At 32.2% G+C, this 13325-nt stretch overlaps 1 protein-coding gene across 5 annotated transcripts in view; it reads left to right on the plus strand.

Annotated features, from left to right (window-relative positions):
• CEP112 (centrosomal protein 112) overlaps window positions 1-13325 on the plus strand; it is a 587527-nt gene that overhangs the window by 146066 nt on the left and 428136 nt on the right. For all 5 annotated transcript variants that reach the window (XM_077163631.1, XM_077163632.1, XM_077163630.1 and 2 more), the window contains 3 exons: window positions 6356-6442; window positions 8882-8981; window positions 11781-11899. In XM_077163631.1, coding sequence (XP_077019746.1) covers window positions 6356-6442; window positions 8882-8981; window positions 11781-11899 — 306 coding nt within the window. The remainder of the gene's footprint in view (window positions 1-6355; window positions 6443-8881; window positions 8982-11780; window positions 11900-13325) is intronic.

Raw genomic sequence — 13325 nt, forward strand, 5'->3', positions numbered from 1 at the left:
TAATTAAGAAAACTTGACCATAGACTGTGTGATAGATAATGTTGCATTAATATTACATTTCCTGATTTCGATAACTGTGTTATGGTTATGAAAGATAGTATACTTGTTCTTAGGAAATACACACTGGCGATTTTAGGGGTAAAGAGGCATGATGTCTCTAACTTAACTCACAAATTATTCAGAAATAATATGAATATATACATATATAGAGAATATAATAAAATCTGAGGGACAAAATGAAAAAAAAATGGTAAAGCTGTTTAAAGTGTATACGGGAACTCCTTGTGCAATTGTTGCAACCTTTTTTAAGTTTAGTATCGTACCAAGTTAAAGAGTTACTGAAAAAGAGTTGAGGTTGCAAGGAACAGAAATCCATCATGCTACCTAACGTAAAAAAGGCCACAGAAATCCTTTGGTGTTGAAACGTAAACTGGTGTGTGGAGACCCCTGGTGTTATGGAGACCACTGAAGCCTGTGGTTACGTCATATTTTAGATAGTGCCTCATTTCTAGCTTTTACTATGCTCGTGTATTTGCTTTGTTTTCCTCAGTGTACTGGATTCATTTGCATACTCTTATTTGCTGCCCATCCAGAATTTGGGGCTAATTCCCAACTAGATAACTTGCAGTTTTAGTTAATATTTTTGAGAGAGAAAATCTGAATAATTATTTGCTAGCCAATGGATTGCTTAAGCCTGTATTGGTATTTATTCCTAATGTGGTCAACCAAGACTGACCAGAGGGTGTGGCAGGTGGGAGGTGATGGGTTGAGATAGAGGGGCACAGTTACCTGGTAAGTAGAGCTAATTCTTAGAAGCTGAGGGTATGAGAAGTTCTCTAGAAGGTATTATGGAAAGATCAGGCAATGAATCATTTTTCATATATCTTGCAAAATTTGTCATCTTGCTTTTTGAGTTGATTCTTTTTTAATAGATTCCCAAAATGCTTCTGTCAAAGGCCTTCACATGGACTTAGATTACCCAGCCCCCGTATGTTAAAATGAGGAAGTAACATGATTTAGAGGCATGAGAATGAAAACATTCAGATATCTTCTTATTTGCATAGTAACAGATAACTGTCTCTTTTCTTCACCATTCATAACATTTTTTCAGGTTGTATTGAGATGTATTCATCCATTCTAATTACACACTCAGTATCACATAGTATCATCACTTAGTTGTGCAATTATTGTCATACTCATTTTAGACCATTTTCATTATTCCAAAAAGAAAATTATCAGATAGACACACAAAAAAGAAAACCCCAAACACCTCATACCCTTATCTCCCCATATTATTGACCTCCCCAGTATTGGTGTGGTACACCAGTTACTGGTAAAGGAATTTTAAGATATTACGATTAACTATAGTCTGTAACTTGCAATAGGTATTTCCCCCCATTTATCACTCTATTGTTAACTCTTTGTACTAGTGTCATAAATTTGTGCCAGTTCATGCAAGTACTTATTTAAATATGTAGTGTTAATCAGTGACATACATGACTAAACCAACCCCTTTCAACTAAATTCACCTTCAGTAAGCATTATTCCTTATATTCCCACTAAGGAGCTACCCTTACCCCATACCTATTTCTAAACATTTTAAGTATCCTATATTCTACATTCGAAGACTCTGAGTTTATATATTTTAGTTAGCTCATATTAATGAAATCATACAATATCTGTCCTTTTGTGTCTGACTTATTTCATTAAGCATTATGCCCTCAGGATTCATCCATGTTGTCACATGCTTCAGTATCTCATTTCTTCTGACTGCTGCATAATAGTCCATCATACGTCTATACCACATTTTGTTTATCCATTCACCTGCGTTTGGTTTGTTTCCACCTTTAGACAATTGTGAACAATGTCATTGTGAACATCAGTGCCAAATATCTGTTGGTGTCCCTGCTTTCAGATCTTCTTGGTATTTCTCGAGTAGCAGAATTGCTGGGTGATATGACAACTCAATATTTAATTTTCTGAGGAATTGCCAAACTGTCTTCCATAGTAGCTATAACATTATACATTCCTACCAGCAGTGAATAAATTTTCCTATTTCTCCACAGTGTCTCCAACACTTGCAGTTTCTTTTTTGTTTAATGGTGACCATTCTTATAGGTGTGAGATAACATTGCATTGTGGTTTTGATTTGCATAAATAATGAAGATGAACATCTTTTCATGTACTTTTTAGCTATTTGTATTTCCTGTTTGAAGAAATGTCTATTCATATCTTTTGCCCATTTTATAGTTGTTTGTCCTTTTATTGTTGAGTTGTAGGATTTCTTTGTGTACTGGTTATCAAAATCCTTATCAGATATATAGTTACCGAATTTTCCTTCCCATAGAGTTGCCTGCCTTTTCACCATTTTGACAAAGTCCTTTGATGCACAGAAGTGATCAGTCTTGAGGAGTTCCCATTTATCTATTTTTTCTTTTGTTGCTTGTGTTTTGGGTGTAAAGTCTAAGAAGCTGTCTCCTGTCACTAAGTCTTAAGATGTTTTCCTATATTTTCTTCTAGGTGTTAACAGTACTGGCTCTTATATTTAAGTGTTTGATCTACCTTGAGTTCATTTTTGTAAAGGGTGTGCAGTAGGGGTCCCCTTTCATTCCTTCAGATATGGATATTCAGTTCCCCCAGCCCCATTTATTGAAGAAACTATTCTGTCCCAGTTCAGTGGATTTGGGTGCCTTGTTAAAAAATCAGATGACTATAGATGTGAGGATCTATTTCTGAACTCTCAATTTGATTTCATTGATCAATATGTCTGTCTTTGTGCCAGTATCTTGCTGTCTTGACCACTGTGGTTTTATACTAAGCTTTACAGTCAGGAAGTGTAAGACCTCCCACTTCATTCTTCTTTTCTGGGGATATTTTTGGTTATTTGTGACTCCTTTCCCCACCAAATAATTTTTTTTCAACTTTTTTTTTATCATATAATATACCGTATATTCAAAGCAGAGGAAAGAAAAAAAGCAATAATTTTCAAAGCACACTTTAACAAGTACTCACAGGACAGATCCTAGAGTTTGTCTTGAGCTACCATTCCATTATCTCAGATTTTTCCTTCTAGCTGCTCTAGAACATTGGAAGCTTGAAGGAATATATATATTTTTTATCATCACAGTCGACTTTTGTGCGTGTAAGGAATAGTGTATATACAAAAAAAGCAATAAATTTCAAAGTGCAGCTCAATGATTAGTTGTAGAACAGATTTCAGAGTTTGGTGTTGATTACAATTCCGCAGTTTTAGGCCTTTACTTCTAAGCTGTTCTAACGTACTGGAGACTAAAAGAAGTATCAATTTAATGATTCAGCAGTCATACTCGTGTATAAAACCCTATCTTCTCTGTATAATTCCACCATCACCTTTGATCTTTCTCCCACTCTTTAGGGGTATTTGAGTTATGCCCAGTCTAACTTTTATCTTGGAAGGGGCTGTCAATAATATGGGGTAGAAAGATGGAACTAGCTGATATTCTGGAGTGGCTGGGCTAGGTTTCAGGATTTATCTGGACCAGGGACCCATCTGGAGGTTATAGGTTTCTGGAAAGTTACCTTAGTGCATGTAACCTTTGTAGAATTTTATATATTGCTCCAGGTGTTCTTTAGGATTGGCTGGAATAGTTCTTTTGGGATTTGGCAAGTTATGATAGATAGCAATGTCTAACTAAAGCTTGCTTAAGAATGACCTCTAGAGTAGCCCAATGACTCTATTTAAACTTTCTCAGCCAGTGATACTTTATTAGTTACACTTCTTTCCCCCCTTTCTGTCAGGATGGTATTGTTGATATCATGGTGTGCGGGCCAGAATCGTTTGTCCCTGGGAGTCATCACCCATGCTGCCAGGGAGACTTTAACCCCTGGCATTCATAACATTTTAAAACCATGAATCTGTTATCTTGAACTGTATTTGTAATATTTTAAATTTTCATATTGATATATTAACTTGCCCCTGCATGTTTTCTTATTAAATTCATTATTTGTGTTGCATTTGAAACAAACATTGAAAATTGTAAAGTAATTAAAAATATTCATGAAAAATATTTTGATAATGCATGTCTAATATTTTATAAGAAAACTTCCTGGAAGTTATAGTTTATATTTTTTGCATACCTACTTTGTGCCAAGCATTGGACTGTGTATGGTACCTTAAATTATCTAATTGAATTTAATGCATTGAGGTAGGGATAGTAACCCTTAATTAACAGAAGAGGCGAGAGAGGCTCAAAGTGGTACTTTGCCCAAACTCGAAACAGTTAACTCATAATATAATTAGAATGAGAATTAGAGGTGATGTCTATTAGACTCTAATGTGCTTATTCTTTTAAATAATAAGAAATCATGTGGCGAAATATTTTTACATTTGAGCTTTCCAATTTTGTTATTCTTAAAACCTGTCACATAGTACTAATCTTTTCATTTTTTCTATCATACATTCATTATTATCAAGAAGTATTTGTTACATTCTTTGCTGTTGCAATGGTGGTGTTTTGAGGAGTTTACATATTGTTAATGAAAACTCAGAGGATCATTCATTTTACCTAAAGATGTTGGAGTCTAAGAGTTCTGGGTAGAGAGCTGGAACACCTATTGAGAAAAATGTGGATTTATCAATAATTTGCCGTATCTTTTTTTTTAAAGGTATCTTTAAGCAATTCTTTCCAATTCTACACCTGCTCAAACCATATAGGCCTTTCTGATCTGTCTCTTTTAGAGAACTATCAAGAATTACATTAATGGTACTTATAAAAACAGAATGGCAAAATATTTTCCAGCAAAAATAAAACCAGAAATCTAGTAAGAGAGAAACTTAACTAATGGATTCAGCAATATTTTTTGAACAAAACTTTAACTAAATAAATACCCAACTTACTCTTTCCCTTGGCCCTTTTAAACCCCAGTTAAAAAGAAAATGGGGGAAGGAAGGTAAAACACAAAATGTTCAAACATTTATAAACCACATAGTGAGTTTTAAAAAACCACTCAATGCTGATGAGTTTGTAAAGGTGTTACAACAACAAATCAATGCTATTTATAATAGAATTTATAGTCATTTTCAAAGTGAACTCTAATTCCATTATATCAGTTTTATTGTCTCTATGAAAATAAATTTCCTCACTTGATTAAAAAACAGGTAAACCAAATAAGAAAATATGCGCTGTAATTTAGGTGCATATGTAAGTAGTAGGTGTAATAATAAGTGTAATCTTTCACTTACTTGGTTGTGTGATCTTGGGGAGGTTTGAAAATACTTTTTTTTAAATGAGAATACCTCCATTTCATACCTCCCTTAGTTATGGGTATTTTGCTATATTATAAAAATCTTTGTAAATAAAAGATTTAAATTCCATTTCTGGACTTTTAGAGGCAAAAGCTTTTCATGAAGTTTTAAATACATAGCAAAAATATCAGAAAATGATATTGAATGATGAAGCCAAGTATCAGCAAACACATTTCATATTGTAATGAGGATCTAAGGAATCCAAAACATTTTTATGATACTTTAAATGTAGTTTATTTATTAAACACTGAATGTTTCCCCTATAAAATGTAGATGTGAATCACGAAAAACTATAATTTGATGGACATTTTCTCAGTAGGATATACTAAATCAGTTGGAATAACAGCCCTGTCTGCCTCAAAATAATAATTTTATATCCAAAGTATTTCCTTTGTATCTAGTGTACTTATTTTGTGATTACTTCCTAACATGTGTTTGAAGAGGCACTTAACAATTTAATATAACTCTAGTATATTACGTTCACTGCACAGTAAACCAGTTTATTACAGATTAAAACAAATCATTTTTCATTATTTGTTTTTAATTGGATGCAAATAGAAATACAGGATCCTTTGAAATGAATAAATTGCCATATTTATGGGACTTCATTTATACATAGTTTAATATGTCAGCAAATCTTTAAGAGTATTTTAAAATAAACACATAGATGTGAGAAAAGGGAAAATTACAAAATTAGGATGATTTAAATTAAAAAAAATAAACAAAGGCTAAATTACTGTATAGATTTAAATTTAAAAGGAAAAGATCACTTAAAAATGATTGTGTTTTTTGGGGATGAAGGGGTAGATAATTGATGAATCAATCTATGCTTATTATTGTCAGTTTGTCTAAGAAGTGAAATTTATTTTTATGACTTTAAATTAGGTTAGAAATTATTCAAAGAATGTAAATAACATTGGTATATGTAAAGTGATTGATAGAACCTGTGGCTATAAAATAAAAGAGGACAAGGCTGTTTGTTCTCTTTGATATAGGGAGTTATTTTAATTTGTGTATTTTTGCCAAAAGGATAAGTAAATTAATAATACCTTTAAAATATTTTCCTTGAAGTTGGACATGAAAACAAAAATGATGGAAGCTAAATTTCATGAAGAGAAGCTTAAACTGCAGCAGAAACATGATACTGATGTCCAGAAGGTAGGCAATATCACTTACGCTCTTATTTATATTGAATATTTAAAATATTGTAGGTATTGGGATCTCCTTATTCACTCCTCCATTTATGTATTTTATGATAGTCTTTGTTATGAATGGAATTTATCAAAGCAATAGCTCAGCAAGAGTTGATTCTTAAATGTTATTTGCTAAACATATATATTTATGTAAAATCTTATAGTTTACATTGCTTCTTATTTCAACTATTGATTTAAGGCTGACCTTATTATAGTCCTTTATCTGCATGCTATCGTTACCTTTCATATAAGTAAAAACGTCAGCTGTAAACACTAGAATTTGTTTCAGCCTAATATTCTTTGTTTTCTGTTCATTAAATTTCTTTTGTAATTTAGAAAAAAAAGTCTTGCACTTAAATTGTGTGTGGTATAGTAGAATACGTGTTCAAATGTTAGTGCTGCCAATGTAGGCTTCTTTCTTAAGTATCTAATTGGGATTTATGCCCTCTAACTTTTCAATCTGTACTTTAAATAAATTTTATTTTTCTTCTTAACTGGTAGAGTGATGCGATACTTTTTGAAATCATGGTTATTTTACATGGAATTTGAGTTTCTATGCAATAATTTTGGTTTTGTTTTTTTTTTTAATACCGAATGTTGTTCTGAATAGAAATTTAGCATTGCTATTTCAAAACTAAGCCTATCTGCCATGCGGGAGACCCAGGTTTGATTCCTGGTGCCTGCGCCCCCTTCCAAAACAAACAAACAAACAAACAAAAACTAAGCCTATGATCCTGTTTTCCAAAACTAAGTCACAGAGATGGAGGCTGGGAGGGTAATCCACAGCTTTGTGCACTGAAACTTTTTTCTTAAAAGTATATTAATATTTAGTTAGGTGAGTATTTGGCTCATCTATTTTCAGAGCAATGAGAAGGAAACCAGTGGCTGACAAAAGAAATAGTCAAAATATTTAATCCTTTTCCTTCTCTCCACTCTCTCATTCAAATTTCAAAAGCAAATTATTTTTTTATCTTAATAGAATTATACTTTTAAGTATTTAAATAAAACAATTTCGTATCATAAATATTTTAGGATTCAGTAATTATAATTTATGTAGAATTTAATATATGTCCAAAAATAGAATCTATTGATATATTGTAATTGTTAATGTCAATGAATATAAAAGGTATATTTGGAAAAATCATGGTAACAGAGTTTGAAATAGCTTCTATGTTTGTTACAAAACCTATCCTAAGAAAAATATTTAATAGTAAAATCCTTTCCAGGAATTTCTCTTTTTAAATAAATTCTCTGTGAAGAAAGGAAGCAATGCAAGTAGTTTGAAATGCAAGATAAAATATAAATAAAATCTTGAGACTTGATGCCAGATATGGAAAGTATGTTCATCAGTTTGTAGAATATATAACATTTTCTAAGTGCCAGGAATTGGGGAGAAAAAAATTTAGAGTATCGTATCTATTTGCATACATTCTTTTCCATTTTGCTTCTTTTTTGGACAGCAGCATCAAGTTTGCCCCCTTTCTTAGTTACCAATCAGTGCTAGAGACTAGCAGTAGGGACTAAAACAAAGAAAGGTGTAAAGTAAAATGCTGGTAATAAAAGAACTAAGAAAAAGTTGGTTGGACGTTGGTGAATTTTTTTTTTTTTTTAGCTGACTTCAAGTTTAAGAAATATATCCCAGGTAGATATTCATAGTCCTGCATCCGTTTGGTTTTCTTTTTTCCCTTAGTTAGCACATTTTCCCTGTTTGCTAACTTTCCTACATTTTGATGTTTTCTTTAGGTTTGTTGACAAATCTAGAAATATAAATCATAGTACAATTTTATTAAATGCTTAAATTTAAATAATTTTTAATTTAAGAACATTTGACATAGTATGAATTAATGATGTAAAATATTTTGACATTTTTTGACACATTTTGAGCTGGTTTTTCTGATTCACAATAGCAGAGCTAGCTATCAAGAAAGCCTAATATATGTCATCTTCCTGTGAATCTTGGAATTCTTGTTATCGTGCATTAAAATGATAGAAGGGCACTTGTGGGAGAATTTGGGCATATGCTCACCTGAAAAAATGTTCTATTCCAATGCATTGTGCAGGTGAACTTTACTGTCCCAGTGTGTCAAGTTTCTGATGGCTTCTTTCTGCTGCTTTATGACAGTTCAGTCTCTCAGTTATATTTTGGAAAATCACCTAATTTATTATTTATAGTCCCCTTAAAAATTGATATGTGAAAATTTAAGGCAGATTACATATTTCTTTCAAATTATAGAAATTTAATAGTTTTCTCAGTGTATGAAAATGTAATTTTTGTATCTTTTAGGAAACCATTTATGGGATTCGTTGAGATAGACTTGCAAAAAATATTGTGCTCTTTTTAAAAATTATGTTTTCTGTATTTATGACAATGTAGTGTAATAAAACATTTAAAATTTATTTGCAGATTTTAGAGAGAAAAAATAATGAAATAGAAGAATTGAAAACTTTATACAAAAAAAAACAAAGTGAAACTGAGGAGACTATTAGAAAGCTTGAAAAGAAAGGTGAAGTTGCATTATTATATAACCCTTTTTAAATAACATTTTCATTTTATTTTAGTGGTTGTAGAAAGTAAAATTTGATCTCTGTTATCAGTATGAGATAGAAATGTTATGTGGCCTTAATGGATGAGGTTGTATGGGTTTTATATTTTCAGATGAATGACTGGAGAAGAACTGTGTGTGTGTGTGTGTGTGTGTGTGTGTGTGTGTGTGTACGCGCGTGTGTGGTGGGGTGGGATGGTAACGGTGGTTGGTTTGGTTAATGAATTGGAAGAGTCAGTTATTACTCCCTATACTCAACTGTCTCCTTCCTCATTGAGCTAGAACTTCCATTAGCCGGTTAAGGGTAGTTATGGAATTAGGGCTCAATGGCTTTTACAAAGAAGTATGTAGAAATTACTCCTCTTTGTCCAGTTTAATTCATTGCCTAAAGTACTTACTTTAACTCTTAAAGTATATGGTAGTATTGTGATTGATGGAAAAAAACATTTTAAGGTTATCCTCCATTTATTCTCATTAAGAAAGAAAAGAAAATGTGATCAAATGTTAAATCAACTATGATCATGGGTCAGAATATCTAAATATAACAGGTGGTCATGAGAGAGTATTGAAATGAAAATATTTTTTGGAAATAGAACTTTAAAAGATTTATAAGGTTTGAGTAGTTGGGGAGTAGAATTCCAGATAGTGAGATAGAAATGCTGACCAACGTAAGTTTTGGGAAGGATGCTACAAAACCATCTAGCTAGAATGGATATCCTGTATAATAAGAGATAGATTTTAAGAGATTAGGTAAGTGTCTTGGGCCGAGGTTAAATTTGAGCTTGAATTTCAGATTTTATTTTAGGACCTGTAGCCTGGTAATGGGGTTGAATGTGGTGAGACTGGTTCAGAGTTTGTTAATACAGTCAAAGGCAGAATGGAGTGAGAGAGAGTGCTTTCTACTCATTAGAAAACATAGGCTCTGATATTCAGTATCTGATATTACATCAGGGAGTATGTTGGTTTTAGTCTATTCATTATTAAATGGTGAGGTTAGAATAAACAATATATAAAGTCCCTTGCAATTCTAAAATTTTTTGTTTCTATAATTTTGTGTGTAAGATAATAAGGACCCGGAATATCTGAGTAATGGTGGTGAGAATAATGAGAATGGAGCTCATTTTGAAGAATGAATTAGTAGGATTTGGTGAATAATAAGATATAGGTGATGGAAAGGGGAGAGGAAAGTTGTTATTTAGGATTTTCCATGTGGAACTTAAAGGCTCTCCCCCATATCTGACTCTATCTGAGTGAATAATAATGCCCTTGCCAATTTAGGTTGGCAGTTGCATATATAAGTTAACAAAGTAAATACTTTCATATATTTTTCCAACCTTAAATGTTAGTGAAAATGTTACCAGTTTGTTCAGGTTATCAGTGGGTATAAAAATATTTAAAATTTATATAAACAAAATAAAAAATATATTTAAAATTTATTTCCAGGTTTTTCCTTTCTTACCCTGATTCAAACTGGACAATTCAAACAAGCCTAAGGTTTAAAAATAATGTTCATTAAGGCTTTTTGAATTGCCAGCAGGTCTTAGTTTAAGTTTAGACTTGTAAAGTAAAATGTACTGTAGACCCTAAAGACTAATATTAGATAAACTTGGATTTTTCTCCTTAGGGATTAGTTGAGATATAAAAGTGGAAGACATTTCTATGGAAATATTTATAAAAATTTTACATCTCAAACTAAGTGAATACCATATTCAGTAAACTAAGGAAATATTACATTCAAGAAACATAGAGCTGAGTTTATCTTACCCTCTAGATGACTTGAATATATTAAACAAATTTTCACATAAATCATAACTGTTTAAAGAATTTTAGAAAAAGTAGATATATTTTATATGGTTTTAAACATATTTCTTTTAAGTAACATAAACTTTGGAAGTGATTTTAAGGAGTAATGATATATTGAAATGATGGGTTCTTTTATTTACCCATTTAATAAACATTTTTTTTCAGCACTTTCCTATGTAGCTCTTTTTTTCCCTGTGAGTAAAATTTTGAAGTTTCTTTCTTCTCAGGGAATATGGTTCTATAGAAGAAATAGGCAAGTAAACAGATACAACATGTAATACAATAAGTGACGTGATGGAGAAATAGATGAGATTCTATGGGAGAGCAGAGTTTCTTTCCATCCAGACAAGGGGAGAAATTGGATTGGTGAATGGGCCACAAAGAAGATGATTCTTGAAGTGATAGCCCAAGGATGAGTAAGATTTTTTCAACAAGGGCAGAAAGTGCATTCCAGAAGGATGACTATATTTAGACAGTGATACGTGAAAGACCATATCCTTAGGAATCTGCAGAGAGCTTGGTGTGTTTACAATAGTGATATAAAATACGAATAGCTAGATCATGAGGAGCTGTTGTCCATGTTAAAAGCTTTTGGCCTCTATCTTTTATATGAGGAAAAGCTGCAAGATGAATTTAAGCCCAGAAGTAACATTATTGAATTGTACCACACAAAGCCCTCTTTAAAGCAACAGAGGACTGGACTGGAGGGAGATGATACTTTTGATGATAGCACACTGTTTAAATTATCTAGGCAAGGGGTAATGATGAATTCAACCAAGGCTGAGGCTGTAGGCATAGAGACGAGAGAGGAAAGAAAAAGAGATATTTTAGAAGAGAGGATTGAGAAATTTGGTAAAAAGTTGAATTATCTGTTAACTAGTACACACTATTTTATATAATCACAGTTTTATGTACTAACTAGAATTGGTTTAACTATGTTTTTATCATTTTTGACAGTTCAGATCCTTATACGTGACTGTCAAGTTATCAGAGAGACTAAAGAAAACCAGATTGCAGAGCTAAAAAAGATATGTGAACAAAGTACAGAATCTCTGAATAATGATTGGGAAAAAAAGGTAAGCTGAATAGAAAATATGAAGGTTTGTGATTCAAAGTAACATTTTTAATTATAAAAATAATGGATGTTCCCAGTTGAAAATACAAAAAAGTATGAAAAAAATAAAAAGAAAAATAATTTTTCTAAAAGTCAATACTCTATAAAACAGATTTTATTTAGAAAACTGACTTAACTGATTATTGGGTTTAATGTTGTGAATTTTTTGTCACAGACAGTAGATTTTTTTTTGTTTTTGGTTCCATGGTCCGGGAATTGAATCCTGGTCTCCCACATGGAAGGTAAGTGTTCTACCACTGAACTACCCATGTACCATAATAGACAATAGATTTTTAAGCCATATTAATAGGGAGATAGCAGTAGGACACTTTTTAGAAATTAAGTCCTTTAAATTTTGGATTCAGACCAGTGGATCATTTCTTTGCTGAAATTTCAGGTGATGAAATATCACCCTGACTTTGGAATTTATAGTATAAGCTTTTTTTTTTTTAATTTTTTATTATTTTTTTATTAACGGAAAGAAAGAAAAAAAAAAGAAAGAAATTAACACAACATTTAGAAATCATACCGTTCTACATATGCACTCAGTAATTCTTAACATCATCACATAGATGCATGATCATCATTTCTTAGTACATTTGCATCGGTTTAGAGGAACTAGCAACACAACAGAAAAAGATATAAAATGTTAATATAGAGAAAAGAAATAAAAGTAGTAATAATAGTAAAAAAAAAAACCCTATAGCTCAGATGCAGCTTCATTCAGTGTTTTAACATGATTACTTTACAATTAGGTATTATTGTGCTGTCCATTTTTGAGTTTTTGTATCTAGTCCTGTTGCACAGTCTGTATCCCTTCAGTTCCAATTATCCATTATCTTACCCTGTTTCTAACTCCTGCTGGACTCTGTTACCAATGACATATTTCAAGTTTATTCTCGAATGTCCGTTCACATCAGTGGGACCATACAGTATTTGTCCTTTAGTTTTTGGCTGGACTCACTCAGCATAATATTCTCTAGGTCCATCCATGTTATTACATGCTTCATAAGTTTATCTTGTCTTAAAGCTGCATAATATTCCATCGTATGTATATACCACAGTTTGTTTAGCCTCTCTTCTGTTGATGGACATTTTGGCTGTTTCCATCTCTTTGCAATTGTAAATAACGCTGCTATAAACATTGGTGTGCAAATGTCCGTTTGTGTCTTTGACCTTAAGTCCTTTGAGTAGATACCTAGCAATGGTATTGCTGGGTCGTATGGCAATTCTATATTCAGCTTTTTGAGGAATCGCCAAACTGCCTTCCACAGTGGTTGCACCCTTTGACATTCCCACCAACAGTGGATAAGTGTGCCTCTTTCTCTGCATTCTCTCCAGCACTTGTCATTTTCTGTTTTGTTGATAATGGCCATTCTGGTGGGTGT

This window comes from Tamandua tetradactyla, chromosome 6 (assembly GCF_023851605.1).
Source record: "Tamandua tetradactyla isolate mTamTet1 chromosome 6, mTamTet1.pri, whole genome shotgun sequence".
NCBI classification, from domain to species: Eukaryota; Metazoa; Chordata; class Mammalia; order Pilosa; family Myrmecophagidae; genus Tamandua; species Tamandua tetradactyla.